Raw genomic sequence first — 17089 nt, forward strand, 5'->3', positions numbered from 1 at the left:
CCTGTTAGGAAACACATGGTTTTACTCACCGGTAGTCTGAGACCAGTGCAGAGTCTCTTCATGGTTGTCAGTTGTACTACGATTCATTTACGATCTCACTTCCATTAAGAAACGTTGGCAAGGGATGCCCACAATCTGTGTTCATCTCTTTCTTCGGCTATTTCTGGAAACTTGATCACTTTTAGCCTCCCAAGGTTGTCTTCTGTTCGGCGCCGAAGACATTACCATTGGCGTGGTTAATAAATAAGATCCGACCGTGATCCTGCTGTCCACCGGCCTCCCCGGTTCACCATTTTCTCCTTTTGGTACGAAGTTGGTCCGCACTAGAGAAGGTTACAAGTTCAAAAGTTGAAATGCCCACAGTCGCCATGGCCTCACTCATCTCTCCGCTGCCGACAGTTCAGTTACGGTAGCAAGTGGGATACCCGCAAACAGAAGCCAGTTAATCAATATTCGTTCTATGGAAGTGTTGCGCGTATGGTGTTAGATAAGTGCGCCATCTACCTGTCACTAATATCTTTTCAATTGCCATATCGCTACAATCTTAATGTTTAGCAAATCTTGACAGTTCACCAAAGAAACTGTAATTAACGTCAAAGTGACGGGAACACCAAAAGCAAGCAACATTCGAGACGCTCCCGAAATAGGATTTACGCCCCAAAATGATTACTCCCCCACTCATTAAGCAATACGTCTTGGTGACCACGATTTCATTTCCTTTCTCTTACTACGAAACTGTAGACGCAAATATTTAATTAAAATTGATGCTGTTAAGCGAACTGACCTCAACTGATGCCACATAAAGTAGTCTCAGAGAGAGGGGGGAGGATAGGAAAGAGGGAGAGAGTGAAGGAGCGACAGAGAGAGAGAGAGAGAGTAATTTCCATTTCCTAATTACCTTTATGAATCCGGTTACGTGTTTGAAGCTTCCACTCAAAGAGGACATCTTCCCATTCTAAAATTCGTGGAACACATCGGTGCATAAATATTTAAATAGAAATAGAGAGAGAGAAAGAAATAGACAGAAAGAAAGAAGGGAATAAGAATGGAGAGAGAGAGAGAGAGAGAGAGAGAGAGAAAAGGGAACACAGTAGAGAAAGAGGGTAGAAAGAAAGAAAGAATATAGGAAGAGAAAGAGAAAGAATAAAGGTAGAAGATAGGAAAGGAGGAGAGAGCGAGAGAAGGCAGAAATAAAGAAGTCAATAAGAATATAGGAAGAGAGAGAAAAAAATAAAGGAAAAGAAAGAATAAAGAAAGAAAAAGAGGAAGAATATAGGAAGGGAAGAGGTAAATTAAGAATGAGAGGTGGGAGAGAAAGAAAAGACGAACGGAATGAAGAAAAAAGATGAGAAGAGTGGAGAGGGAAGGAGAAAGAGGGAAAGATTAAGAGCAAAGGAGGAGTAAAGGGAAAGAGAGAGGGAAGAAGATAGGAAGGGAAGACAGAAATGGATAGAGAGGATGGACAGGTAATAGCGAAAGAGAGATCGATTGAGCGAATGTGCGCTCTCTTCCCGAAAATACTAGAATATTATCATCCATAGATTCCATTCTTAATAGATGGAGAGTCGTGTACTATAGATGGAATTTACCGATGACAATCCGAAAAGAGGCTGCGCCCCCACCATAGGACAATATAATCGTTTGCACAACCAATGGCAGACTCCAAGTTGTCCTCCGATTTAAGCCATCTGGCTCATGGCATTTGTCTCTCGCTGCTGCTTTTCCACTGTCTAAACACCATCGACCTAACTTATAAGTTAGGTCGATGGTGTTTGGACCATCGACCAACCACCAGCAAATATATTTGTTGGTGGTTGCCATCTACATCACTTTTCTTTGCCCTTCGCGACTGGTAAATCGTAACGCTAAACAAGAAGAATATTTAACCACCAACTACCACGAGATGTCTTCATTCTGTTTATTTGTTATCATAGAGAAAATACAACAAAAAATGAAGAACAACAGAAGAAAGAGAGAAAATAAGAGATAAAGATAGAAAAAGGAGAGAATGAAAGTCAAGGAGAGAGAGATTTGTCCGTTACAGATGTCTTGTCAGACATTCTCCCAAATTAGGAAAATTTTTGAGGTTTCTCAAAGTGACTGATAATTATAGGTTAACAAGGTTTGTAAATTAGATGGGCTGAGCATTTAATTCGCGGAATGGACCTGTCTTAATTTTTATCTTCGTCACTGAATCCTGCCGGTGATTTCTCCTTTTCGAAATAATCTCCTTCGAAGGGTATATACACTTGCAACATCGGAAACCCCACTAGTATTAACTCCTCAGGAAGCCATTTCTTTATGACTTTTTATGAGTGGTTGTTGGAGCCACAGATTACAGACCTTCTTTAATACACCACTTGAAATTTTCAGTTCTCATTAAACACTTTACCGAGTAAACTTCTCACATTTCTCTTACAACATCTGCAGCACTCTCACTACGTCGAACACAACAGCGAAAAACAAAACGTTGCCACTTTGAAATTACTGGACAGCATGTCAGAACTTGCAACTGTGCCAGCGTATTGTTAGACATGCGCTCTTTTGTCATCTACTGGCAGTTCTTAGAAACTTCAGCGGTTGTAGGATGACGCTGCCATTCCTCGAATTAAAAAAAATCAGCCTGTGTACGTGGCCATAAGTGGCGGGCTGCAACTCTTATATCCATGATGACTCATACTCAATGCCGAACGTCCTTTGTCGCAGCACAGCGGGCGCTCCGAGACCCTTATTAAGACGGATGGGACACATGTCAGTATCAGTATAGTGCGCAAGATGCTGCACGGTATGGATTACCACAGTCATGCAGCCGTTCCCAAAATTATGATCATCTCGTCTAATGGCAGAAGATGTCTAGTTGGTGTGAGGCCAGCTGTTCTTGGACCGTAGACCAATTAAAAGGTGTGTGTGTTACAGTGAGGAGTCACGAGACATGGTGTACCAGTTTTATGGCAGTGCCTGATTGTGGCGAATGCCCGAAGAAAGTTACCTACTGGACTGTATCGTCCCAGCAATAAAGTTTGGCGAAATCAGCATTATGGACTGGGGATGTTTATCACAGTTTCGTCTGGGATCATTAGTCGTTTAGAAAAAAACTCGAATGTTGAATTCGATCTAGTTGTTCCGGATAATAATGCGTTACAGCATTATTGTGCCAAATCGTCGCGGAAGACCCATTCCTGAATCAACAGAACGACAATATATGTCATACTTCTCGCGTTTTAATGGACTTGTATGAGCACATGAGCGTCGAAGAGTTGGACTGGCCAGCCCAGAGCCCTGGTCTCAATCTTATAGCAAACCTCTGGGATGAATTGGACCATCGGGTGCGTGTGAAGTCGCGGCTTTGAAGACCGAATGGCAGAAAATATCGGAAGACATTTTCAAAAAAATAGGTGAAAAGTGTTCCACGGAGATTAGAGACTGTCATGAAGGTTAAAGGTCCAGCACACGTTATTAGTTTTCTTGTAAATAAAGGTTATTTGTAGATATGTAGGTGTCTGGATATTAATGGTAGGGCAGCGTATACAGGGTGTCTCAAAAATATTGGTACAAACGTTTAGGGGAGGTAGGTAACATCTAAAGCAATGTGAATCGCATAGGAACCCATAACCAGAAATGTCACCGTAAGTCGGTAGACGGCGCTGTTCATCAGTTTGCGAGAGGGAAAATTTCTGGTTTACTCATTCAAGCAGAAGTCGCCGCACGAAGAGCATGCATCGATATACGAACTGTGAGCTAGCAGACATGCACCTAGTGTATGGATTAGCAGAAGGCCCACACGGTGTGCGCCCCCATGCGGCACAACATCGCTTCGCAATAAATGTATGGGCAGGTATGGTCGTTGACTGCTTAGTCGGCCCATACCTGTTACCATCCCGCATGAACTCTGCTAAATATCGGATCTTTCTTGAACAAGTTCTACCAGGGTTACTTGACGATGTTTCAGCAAATGTGAGACGCAACATTTGGTTTCAACATGACGGGACGCCTGCCCATTATGGAAGGTGTGTTCGTGACCATTTGAACAGGTGTTTTGGGCGTCGATGGATTTGCCGTTGTGGACCCGTTGCCTGGCCCCCACGCTCATCTGATTTAACGAGCCTTGATTTCTTTCTGTTGGGGGGGGGGACCCTCAAATCTACCGTGTATGAATCGCCTGTGTGGAGACTGAAATGGGTCTCGTGGCGAGACTCGTCTGCGCTGCTGCTTCTGTCCAGGTGTGTTCGACCGTGTCCGCCAATCCATGCTGCGTCGGTGTCACGCATGCATCGCGTCTCATGATGGAACCTTCGAGCATCTGTTGTAACATCATGAAATGCATCCATCTCGTACTTCAAATGTTTGCCACTAATTATTGTCTTGTGTCATTTCTGCTTCTTGTGCCTCTGCTACTACTTTCTCGTGACGTTTCCGGTTCCTATGCGATTCACATTCCTTTAGATGTTACCTACCTCCTCTAAACGTTTGTACCAATATTTTTGAGACACCCTGTATATAATCAATACAGAAGCAAATACAAATATATACTACCCTACCACTAATATCTGGATATCTGCTTTAGATAAAAAAAGAGCTTTTATTGTGTCATTTAATATTTTTGCTGAAAACTTTTGCTTTTATGACGGCCTTTAATCTTCGCGGCAAACTCTCAACCATCCTTTTATAAATGTCAGATGATATGTTCCTCCGCTCGGCCTTTAACGCAGCCACCAGTTCGGCCTGCTTCTTTGGGCGATCTCGACGTACACGTACCCAACGATCCAATACATCCAAAATATGCTCGATAGGGTTCAGATCAGCACTCTTGGCTGGCCAATCCAACTTTTCCATACCCATGTCCTCAAACCACTCTGTTACGACCCGAGCAGTAAGGCATGGCACGTTGTCTTGCTGATACAGGTATGGGCCTTCCCCGAAGTATTGCCATAACTTTGGAAGTGCATAATTGTCCAGGCTATCCTGGTATTGCGCAGCATTTATGGTTTTGTCGATAACGACTAATGGGCCCAAGCCAAACCACGAAAGGAACCCCATACCATGACACTGCCTCCACCAAAATTCATTGTTGGGAGGATACAATCAGGAAGGAACTGTTCTCCTGGTATTTGACACACCCAGGAACGGCCATCAAACTGGTAGAGTGCGAACCTCGACTCGTCTGTCCATAGGACTGTTTTCCACTGCTCTACAGTCCAGGAGTCGCGCTCCTTACACCAGGTTAATCGGCATCTAACATTTGTTGAGGTGATCAGTTCTGTTGAACTGCTGAGGTGATTCTGTTGAACGTGCCATCTTGCATGCCCAATTTTGTAATCCTCTGTTCGAAGCCCAGTGTGCATATTTATAGCAGTTTCTGTGACGTGTTGCATACACAGGACCTGTTTCCCCATCCATGGAAGGATGTCTGGATATTAATGGTAGGGCAGTGTATATATATGTAGTTTTTCTCGATTCTTCCTGCACTTAGAGGTCATTTATACAGTCCCAAAACATTAGAACCAACGAGGGCTGTTGTTCGGATTATTCAAAGTTACGATTTCGACTTTTCGAATTCGATCACATATTCATCATAAGAGGATGATCGTCCATTGAAACTGGTCGCAGAATGGTGTATATGCTGGCCTTATTGCAACACACTCTTTAAAATCTTGCAAGGTTGATTTAATGCCTGACTCTTTACCTCCTTTCAACCTTTGTTAAACATCTTAAGCCCATTTCGTAAATAATTTCGGCCTGTTTGCGCAACTTTCTTCATTAGCATAATCGATGGTTTGTCATTTCTTAAGGAACGTCATAGATCTATTCCCAAATGAAAAAGTTGATTTGGGAATGTTCAAAGAAACAAAAATAAAAGAACTCATATCCCTTTCATCATATGGTAGCCATGACTATTCTACTCTAAAGGTAGAACAGTTTTTGTTGGGCTGTCAGTTCATTAACGAGGTTTCATTTTAAAGAAGAATTCTCTGTAACATCAGAAAGAGATCCTTAGTGATGCCACAGCAGTGCGCTGAGGATACACGAGGTGCAAATATTATTTCTAATAACAGAAGAGAAGACTTCATGGATAGTTAACAGATGTGTCTCTTTACGAGGGCTTCCTAAAGGCGTGAGCAAGACGAAAGAAGGCTACTCATCGAGCACTTAGTGAGTGCAGATAAGGATTTTGTAGACACATTACTCAGCAGGTCTCTCTCTCAAGGGGAAACCAAAGCGGCTCACAACTCTGTTAATTATCTTTCGAGCTGTGATATCAACAAAAGCTGAGATACTGATAAACCACTAAGTGTTCTGCATCTTTCCGTCTCTCTTTCTCCTTTGTATGTGTACAGATGGCGCTCTTCAGATAACGGCAAATTCATTTTCCATACTACACACACACACACACAATGACTTCTAGAGGCTGATAATATAGGGTATAAAGCTTTTTAATTAGATTTCATGGCATGAAGTCCATGAAATCTTTTTCATGGACTTCATGCCATGAAAGGACCGATTTTTCACCCACCTTTAAACCAACGAAACAATTTCAAACTAATGAATGGATCACAGTGTTATTACCAAATGATGCCCAAAGTAATTCAAATGTTCCTCTTTCTGTTTACTCGATTTGCGTACAGAATTTTATCCATACACATTCTGTGTCTCAACACTCTTCCCCCACTAACCCTTAATGTGTGAACTCTACGGTGTAGTTATTTTATTTTCATATCTTTTTTCCCCATTCATGTGCCTCACGGGGCTCCTCCCTTGGCCCTTTTTATTTTAATATTTATGTCCTATCACTTAAATTTATTCATAGTTTCATTCCATTCCTTGCTTATGATGATTTTTGGAAACAAATTCTAATTGCATATTCTCGTGAAGTAGTGCAGTGGATATAATTACCGTCCACCCACAGCGGTTGGAAAAAGATTGAGTTCGAATCCTCTCAATGACGCAAGGAATGTTCATGGTTTTTTCTCCTGGGAGTTCGAGTTTTTCGTCAAGAAAGCCGAACGAAGAATACACGCAATTACGGACGCAAGTACCTCTTGTAAATGTTCTAGAACTAATAATTCACATATTTTATTGCGTTAGTATTGGAAAAATCATAAAAGGAAGCAAAGATGATATAGCATTGGTAGGGCAGTGTATATACACAGGGCAGTGATATTAATGGTAGGGCAGTGTATATACAAGTGTATATCTCAAGTGTATATACACTGCCCTACCATTAATATCCGGTCACTTGCCTTTAGACAAAAAAAGAGCTTTTGTTGTGTCATTTATTTTGTGCTGAAACCTTTTGCTTTTATAATGGCCTGCAATCTTCGCGGCATACTCTCAACCAGCTTTTTATAAATGTCAGGTGATATGTTCTTCCACTCGGCCTTTAACGCAGCCACCAGTTCGGCCATATCCTTTGGGCAATCTCGACGTGCACGTACCCAATCGACGATCCAATACATTCCAAAGATGCTCGATAGGGTTCAGATCAACCCTCTTGGCTGGTCAATCCAATTGTTCCACACCCATGTCCTCATACCACTCTGTTACGACCCGAGCAGTATGGCATGGCGCGTTGTCTTGCTGATAGAGGTATGGGCCTTCCACGAAATATTGCCATAATGTTGGAAGTGCATAATTGTCCAGGCTGTCCTGGTATTGCACAGTAATCATGGTTTTGTCGATTACGACTAATGGGCCCAAGCCAAACCATGAAAGGAGCCACAAACATGACACTGCCTCCACGAAACGTCGTTGCTGGTAGGATACAATCAGGAGGGACCTGTTCCTCTGGAACGGCCATCAGACTGGCAAAGTGCGAACCTCGACTAGTCTGTCCATAGAACTGGTTTCCACTGCTCTACAGTCCAGGATTCTCGCTTCTTACACCATGTTAATCAGCATTTAGCATTTGTTGAGGTGACCTATGGCTTGTGAATAGCTGCATGAGCATTGTAACCCATGTCATGTAGTGTCCTTCGTATTGTAGTAGAGCTGACATTAGTCCCAATACTCTCACAGAGGGTTTGTGTGACTTAAGAAAAGCAAATTACGATTTTCGCGTACAGTTATTCGCAGAATTGTCTTGTCCCGTTCTGTAAGTTTCCGGGGGATTTTCCAGGCAGTTTTTTTGCAGATTCAGTCCCATTCCTCTGCCATTTGCATATGACGTCATTAACCGTTGACCTAGGGGTCCCCAGAGTGACTGCGATGTCTCGTACAGAACGCTTGCTTATGTGGTATCCTACTATCATTGCACGTTGGAAGTTTTTTAATTCTGTTGAACGTGTCAAATTGCATGCCCACTCTTGCAATTCTCTGTTCGAAGCCCAGTGTGCATATTTATAGCAGGTTCTGTGACGCGTTGCATGAATAGGACCAGTTTCCCTATTTTGCAATTGCATGTCCATGGTGGGGTTTCCATGGACATGCAATTGCAAAATGGGCAATTGCAAAAGTGGGCATGCAAGATGACACGTTCAATAGAATTGCCTCAACAATTCAACAGAATTGATGACCTCAACAAATGCTAGACGCCGATTAACACGGTGTAAGGAGCGAGAATGCTGGACTGCACAGCAGTGGAAAACAGTCCTGTGGACAGACGAGTCGAGGTCGGCATTCTACCAGTCTGATGGATGGCCGTTCCTGGGTGTGGCGAATACCAGGGGAACAGTTCCTTCCTGATTGTATCCTCCCAACAATTAAGTTTGGTGGAGGCAGTGTCATGGTATGGGGCTCCTTTCGTGGTTTAGTCTGGCCCATTAGTCGTTATCGAAAAAACCATGACTGCTGTGCAATACCAGGACAGCCTGAACAATTATGTACTTCCAACATTATGGCAATACTTCGGGGAAGGCCCATACCTGCATCAGCAAGACAACGCACCATGTCATACTGCTCGGGTCGTAACAGAGTAGTTTGAGGACATGGGTGTGGAAAAGTTGGATTTACCAGCCCAGAGTGCTGATCTGAACCCCATCGAGCATCTTTGGGATGCATTGGATTGTCGGGTACGTGCACTTCGGGATCACCCAAAGAACAAAGCCGAACTTTGCCTGCGTTAAAGGCCGAGTGGAGGAACATATCATCTGACATTTATAAAAAGGTAGTTGAGAGTTTGCCGCGAAGATTGAAGGTCATGATAAAAGCAAAAGGTTTCAGCGCAAAATATCAAATGACACAATAAAAGCTCTTTTTTTGTTTAAAGGCAAGTACCCTCATATTAATGGTAGGGCAGTGTATATATATATATATATATATATATATTAGGATTTGTGCCCCAGGTTTCGAACAAAGAGAAAAAAATCAGACCGTGAGGATCGCAAAATTCGCAATAGGACGGATCGACACAATTACCTCTCTGAGAAGGATTATCGAATATTAATTCATCTTCGGAACATCCAATTACGATGAGTATCATTAATACAGTAGTTAACCTGGCAGAGGGAAGATTGAATTAACGTTGTGCACTGCTTCCATTCGCACAAGAAATATGGGTGAGGGTTGATATGGGTCAGAGTTTTCACTTACGATCGACTTCACAGCTTCCACATTACTTTGAAGCTGTACTTAGGTGTGTCCTTTTTTATTTCTCCAAAAGTTACATAACTCATTATCCCAAATGGGCAATGTTCAGCCTCATCTTCAATGTTATCAGACGCAGGTTGACACCTCTGCAATGCTCAAAATGCTTCCCTGTTCTACTAGAAGTTCAATGCTATGAGGCGTTGTAAGATTTGTCTGTAAATTTCCTGTGTGTATTCTCTGGTTTTTGTCTTACTTTTTTGGATGAAAAACCTGTATTCCTAAAGTAAAGAAACTTCCAAAGCCATAGACCGTAGACCGAATACCTCGGCCGGCCAGTGCGAAAAATCCAGTAAATTATTAAAAAAAAAAAAAAAAATTAATTATGAATCGACGTCCTCCTCACACTGGGTGGAAAAGACCTGAGGTGGAAAAGAGTCCCGTCGATGACGGGGGGAATATTTATGGAATGTTTTTACAACGTGGCTGAGTTAGTCGGTCTCGGATGAGGACAGCATGGTTTGATTCTTTCTCCCGGAAACTCGAAGTTTTCGTCCAGCAATCATAAAATCGATCTCAGAACACAATTTGCCGACAATATACACGGAGCAATATGGCCTTAGTAGCTGATGTTCTCAAACCCAACAACACCTTATGAATTGAGAGACACTGCACTATTATACCACGTGGTAGATAAAGTAATTTATTATCGAAATGATACAATTTTACAGGAATGGAATCACCTCAATGTTAAACATTTCAACTATTTATGGATCCGTTTTGGGAACTCACTGTATCCCGTTTTCAGGCCTGTTAACGTGATCCGGGCGTGGAGTCTTTCCCAACCGGCTGAAGACGCTCAACGCCCAGATCACGTTAACAGGCATGAAGACGGAAAACAGTGAGTTCCCGAAATGTAGCCATAAATAGTTTAAGTGTCTGACATTGTGGTGGTTCAATTCCTTTAAAATTGTATCATTTCGATAATAAATTACTTAATCTACCCCGTGATATAATACTGTTGTGTCTCTCAATTCATTAACATAATAATGAACAAGAACACCCTCCCCTTTTCCCCTCTACCAAGTAATTAAATCCAGAAACGTTTAGTCCTTGAGACTGTCATAGGCATTCTTTTCCAGTATGAGAAGCTGGGCTTGTCACGATGGTGGGACTCTTTAGTAATCTTGGGTATAACCCCCCTGTGCAAGTTCTGAAATATAGCATCCTGTATATTGGAGGGTATGAACCAGTTGTAAGCAGACATCGAGGTATAGCCTTCATACCACACGGAGAAATGCCGTCCCTCTCTGTTACCAGGCAATACTAAGTAGCTCTTATCAACCGGTGCATTACCACCACTTTTCTTATTGGAGGCTCGAAGTAGCGAAATCCATGTTCAGTCTCCAGAGAAAAGCTCTGGCAATCCCCATCCCTTCCATCATGCAGTATAATTGATGTCTCTTAAGGTTATGTGGGTGTCATTACGAGATCCAATCTGCCTTACATTTCGAGGGTACAGCGCTAAAACGTTGTTGATTCCAGGTAGTACACGGAATCGAACCTTTTAGGGGAAATCCGAACCAGCTAGTGTATAATTTCGCTGCCTCTACTCTGCCAGATAGTGACTGCGGAGAGTCCGAGTAGTGTGTGCGGTATTGTTGGAGGCCATGCTATGTAAATGAACTGGGTATATTCTTGCCCTGTGAACGCCATATCCAAAAATTTCATTACTTTAAACAACATGTCCTCCCAACCTTTTCTTACTACCGAACATAATAATGAATACACAAACTAATAGAACAAACTTATCTGTGAAAAGATCTAAACCTCCCAGACACTTTCTTGTTTATTTCATGAGCATACGTGGTCTCAGTTCCAATCTCAATTTTGACCATTTCCACTTACAGTCTGCAAAGCCCCACTTACTGTTTCTGACCTAATTCCAATTATCGGTTGATTCAACCACTGCTCATCTCTGTTGTCCTAATTATTGTTGAGTCCTGTGGTTTCAAAGGTGGTACTTGTGCATATGTCGGCTCTGATATCCTCCGTCAGGGATGCAGTAATCTGGAATCTCCCCTTTTCGATTTGTTCTTGCTTAAAATCTCTCTCTGGCCCCATGTTTTAAAATTCGTATGTTGCCTATATCTTTCTCCCAATTCCATTAATCACTGGAACTCTTTGACTTCAATTCTTTGAAACTTGCCTTTCTCTAGCCCAACTTTCCTAACAGCGAGATAATTTTCCTTAGTGATTTTAATGTTAACAACCCCAGCTGCCTTCCATTTTCTAGTCACACGGACCTAGCTGGTCGAGATGCTGAAGCTTTTTTAATTACTAATGACCTTGCACAGATTGTTCATTTAGCTACCAGAATACACGACAATCCTAACGACACAGCCAACACGTTTGATATTTTTTTCTGACAAACAATCCTTTGAAATACACGGTTGAGGTGAGGGGTTCTCTGGGCATCTCAGATTACAAATTGGTGATGGTCTGTTCTCCAATGGAGCCCTTCTCTTGTGGCCACTCTCAACCTCGTGTTGTTTGATATTACAAGGATGCAAAATGAGATGATTCGCTAGATTTCTTTTCTTCTTTTCCTTGGTCGGATTACTGTTTCAAAACTTCTGATGTCAACATTTGCTCAGATCGTATCAGTGAAATTATTCTTGTAGGGATGAAATCCTTTATTCCACACTCCAACTTAAAATCTTGTCCTTTATCTAAACATTAGTTATTCAATAAATATGATAATGCTATTCAAGATAAAAACGTTGCTTATTGCAATTGGCTTGCATCTAAATCTCCTGGTTCATTTTTTGCATATATCAAAGCTCGCAAACAATTGTAAAGCAGTTATTGTTCATCCAAGATGGATTTTTAACAGGATAACATTTGAAAACTCGTTTCTTGTCCAAGCAGTAGTCAAGCATTCTGGTCTCTTGACAAAGCTATTGGTCGCAACTTTTGTCCATCTGTATTCCCGCCTCTGCCAGTTTCATCTTCAGCTGTGGTAGCAACAGAACCACTCGGTTCTATTGCCACCTCGGCTGAAGACTTGCTAGCATCCTACTTTTCTTCTAACTCATGTATTGATCTTGGCAGACCACCACCTACCTCCCAATACACTCCATTCAATGCCTCCTGTGGTCTTCGGTCTAAATTTTGAACAGTCTTGATGCCAAGAAAGCGCCAGGTCCTGATGGTGTTTTTCCACTTGCTGTCAAAACCTGTACCTGTACTCCTGAGCTTACTCCTGTTCTGTGCCAGCTTTTTACCCTTTCTTGTTCCACCGATGTTTTCCCTTCGGCTTGGAAATTTGCTCTATCCATTCAGTTCCTAGAATGACAAATACCTCCCATCCAGTTATCATCCCATTGCTGTGACGAGATTTGGGACTTGTCACAATATCGATTAGGTTAGAACCATCAATTCTTTTGATCAGTAATTTCGACAGAGTGGAGATATTTTCCTATAATGGGGAGCTTCCAAGTTGTCATGTTTCATTAGCCCGTAATATCGTTCTGGATACAGTAAACGGCAACCCTCCTGTTGGCATATTAGGGCCACGTTATGGCAACCTGTTTACTCTTGACGAATTGCCCAAAATGCATCATTTTTCATTTTTCTAGTTTGTTGGAAATGCTCCTGAAAAGTAATTTCTCATCCCATGTTAGGCCTAGGTCTGTGTATAACGAGAATTTTTGTACTCTATTGCCATTGATGAATTTTTGAATATTGTTTTTATAGCTCTTCTTCGTGAAAGTCATCTGTGCAGTTTCTTGATGGCCTAGCTGAACTCTCTAAATAACCGATAAATAGGTTGATTTGTCAAGCAGTATTTTGATTTATTTCTAGCAGTATTAGAGGTGACATACAACTTCAAGTCGTCGGAATCAGAACTGAAGTTGGTAAACTTTACGAAATAAATTATTCCAGGACAAGTGCAACGAGGGTGATGGATAACACTCCGCCTTGTAGTGTTCCTCTTTTTATAGTCTGGTAGTTGCCATGCGATATGATGAGTATCCTTTCCTTAAGGAAGTTCTGGAGAATATATACTCGTATTAATGAGTCAGTTGCCTCGAAATCGTTCCGTGGCCAAGCGATTATAGTGCGTCTCTGAAAGCGTTTTCTAAAAAGAGAATTTAAGCAATCAGTTTATATTTTTAGTTTCAAACACCGTTCTCTTTATTTCTATATTAGAGTAGCTGTCTCGCACTACAAAGAGTAGGCAGAAGCCCAGAAAGGAAAACCACCTTTCTGTTTCCTTTTTCTATTAGTACTAACTTACTAACACAGCCGCTTGGTCACCTCGTGGCACTGCTCCTGCCTCCCCGTGGCGGGGCCGGAAACCTGGGTGGTAAAGCAAACCCCCAGGGCCAAAAGGAGCAAAACATGGATTTCGACAACTTTCCCCCGATCCAGACAGCAAATCCTAACTCATTGGATTTGCACCATCCCTATGATGACACAAACACCAGAAAGAGACTGAAGACGGATGCTTGCAGGATAGAACATCCTACTTTCCTGATCTTGCATTCTTTAACAAACCAGGCCATAGGCAATCTATCTCCATTTCTCATACAGAAATGTCTGGAAAGTGTAGCAGGTTCCCCGAAAATGGTGAGACGTCTAAAATCTGGCGACCTACTGGTTGAGACCACCAGTTCCAAACACTCTGAGTCCCTTCTGAAACTCTCCACATTTGGTGGAATTTCAGTCAAGGTGTCACCACATGCTACACTCAATACCTCCAAAGGTGTCATCTCAGAATGGGACCTAATGAATGTCTCAGAGGAGGAAATTGTAAATGAATTGCAAGATCAGAAGGTCACACAGGCGAAAAGAATTATGCTGAAGAAAGATGGCGAACTTATCCCAACTCGAAGCATCATACTGACATTTAGTTCACCAAACCTACCTACATCGGTGAAAGCCGGGTATCTGAACTGCCGCATTCGCCCGTATATTCCAAATCCATTAAGATGTTATAAATGTCAGAAATTCGGACACTCCCAAACAGTCTGTCGAGGTGATGCTGTATGCCCTAATTGTGGCTCGAAGGAGCATACCCAAGCTGAATGTAAATCACAGTCCTCACTCTGCCCTAATTGCAAAGGCAACCACCCAGCCTTCTCTAAAACATGTGACCAATGGAAATATGAAAAGAAAATTCAGAAGTACAAGGTAGAAAAAAAAGTCTCATTTTCAGAAGCAAGGAAACAAATACAGCAAGTGATACCAAAATATACATATGCTGATGCTACCAAAAGATTTCATACAATATCTGTTCAGACTGACACATCAATACCACCAAACATTTCTATTTCTGAGTGGGCTCGATCTATACTCTCTTCCGTACCACAGTCCTCAAAGGAACAGACTTCAACCAGATCTTGTAACACACCAGTTACGATACCACCTGTTGCTGCTGCAACTTCCGTAAGACCTGCTCAAAAAGAAAATGCTGATCCCATTAATAAGCAGCATGCTGAATCCTCTTCCGCTATGGACACAAATGAGACTTGCAATCAAAAAGAAAATGAAACCATTTTGGAAATCCATCCAGAAGACGAAATAGAAACCAGACCTGTTTTTTCAAAGAGAGAGAAGATGAAAGCTGACCGCCTGAAACAGATTTCCAAAAAGCAGACAGATGCAGCTACTCCATATAAACCCAAACAATGAAAAACATCGTACAATGGAATTGCAGAGGCTTTCGCAGCAATATTGACGACATCCACGAAATAATTATGAACCATACTCCAATTGGAATCTGCTTACAGGAGACATATTTAACACCGCAGTTGTCTCCCTCGATAAAAAATTATACTCTCTTTCGGCAAGACAGACTTACAACCACAAATGCTCATGGAGGGGTAGCCATACTCGTGGACTCACGAGTCCCTTGTAAACGCATTCCGCTACAAACTGCCATTGAAGCCGTTGCCACGCGAATAGCGATTGGCATTAACCTAACACTGGTTTCCATCTACCTGCCACCCAGTGATCCTTGTACGTTTCAAGAACTTCAAGATCTCATTTTGCAGTTGCCAACTCCTTTCTGTTTATTGGGCGACTTCAATGGACATAATCCATTGTGGGGATCTCCCAACACAGACGCCCGAGGACAACTCATTGAAATGCTTGTCGACAGACAAAATCTAACCATATTAAATACAGGCTCTCCAACTTATTTCCATCTCCCAACAGGATCAGTCTCTGCAATAGACCTATCCATCTGCTCTCCTATCCTCTTTCCTAGTATTGAGTGGACTGCTCTGGACGATCCACTCAATAGTGACCACTACCCAATAATCTGTAAAATACAAACTTCACTCTGCATAACTTCAGAAACCAGCAAAAAATGGAAATTTTCTAAGGCAGATTGGACAAAGTACGCTTCCCATGTATCCTTTGAGAACCAGATCGTTGAATATCAACCAATTGACAAAGCTGCCAACCATATTACAAAACAGATCCTAGTAGCTGCATCTACTGCCATTCCTCAATCACAGTCAAGCATCCGTAAAAACAGAAACTACTGGTGGAATGAGGACTGTAGAAATGCAAAAAAAGAAAAAAACCGTGCTTGGAATTTATTCCGTAAATACCCTACCACTGCTAACTTGATAAACTACAAAAAACTTAGAGCTAAGGCCCGCCATATTAGGAAAAAAGCAAAAAAAGACTCTTGGATTCGATTCGCAACTGAAATTAATAAAAATACTGACGTAAGAATTATATGGAAAAAAATCAGGCAATTAAATGGCAAATTTCACCCATTGTCCTCCCCACTTATCACCTGGAACGGGCTGGAACTGTCTACTCCTGCAGAGATTGCAGATGCCCTAGGCGCAGTATTTTCACAGTTATCTCAATCAACAGCATACGAATCATCATTTCAAAAGATTAAGACTTCAGCCGAAAAATCCCACCTGAATTTCAGAACCAAATCCTTTCTACCGTACAATCAACCACTCACTATGCTAGAACTTCAAGAGGCTCTATCCACTGCAAGGAACAGCGCTGCTGGCCCTGATGGAATATACAACATAATGCTACAGCATCTAGATAATAAATCGCTTTCTTTGCTTCTGACATTCTATAATCGCATCTTCATAGAACATTCATTCCCCAGTTCTTGGCGTCACTCTTTTGTACTGGCAATACCCAAACCAGGGAAAGATCTCTCTATGCTTAATAATTATAGACCCATTTCTCTCACCAGCTGCTTAAGTAAAACCCTAGAAAAAATAATACACCGTAGACTAACATGGTACCTTGATTCCCAAAACATAATATCTGATAATCAATTTGGTTTCAGGAAAAACCGATCATCACTGGATCTTATGATCAAAGCAGAAACTAATATTAGGAATGCATTTATTCAAAATAAGCATCTTGTCATGGCATGTCTCGATATAGAGAAAGCCTTTGACACCACTTGGCGTTTTGGCATCCTGAGAGATCTACATTCCCTGGATCTGAGAGGTCACTTACCTTTTTTCATACAGAATTTCCTACAGCAGAGGACCTTTCAAGTTCGCTATCGGCA

At 41.9% G+C, this 17089-nt stretch overlaps 1 protein-coding gene across 4 annotated transcripts in view; it reads right to left on the reverse strand.

Moving 5' to 3' along the window:
• LOC150087907 (uncharacterized) overlaps positions 1-17089 on the reverse strand; it is a 172297-nt gene that overhangs the window by 90087 nt on the left and 65121 nt on the right. Inside the window, exon 1 of one of the 4 annotated variants that reach the window (XM_090369265.1) lies at positions 30-609. The exons of the other annotated variants lie outside the window; for them this stretch is intronic. Within the exon in view, the coding sequence (XP_090225391.1) occupies positions 30-62 (33 nt within the window). The 5' untranslated portion in view covers positions 63-609. Of the gene's footprint in view, positions 1-29; positions 610-17089 lie in introns of those variants that run through there. 4 annotated transcript variants of the gene reach the window in all.

Source organism: Mastigoproctus giganteus, chromosome 3, assembly GCF_048544385.1.
Source record: "Mastigoproctus giganteus isolate SK-2022 chromosome 3, ASM4854438v1, whole genome shotgun sequence".
Classification (NCBI taxonomy): Eukaryota; Metazoa; Arthropoda; class Arachnida; order Uropygi; family Thelyphonidae; genus Mastigoproctus; species Mastigoproctus giganteus.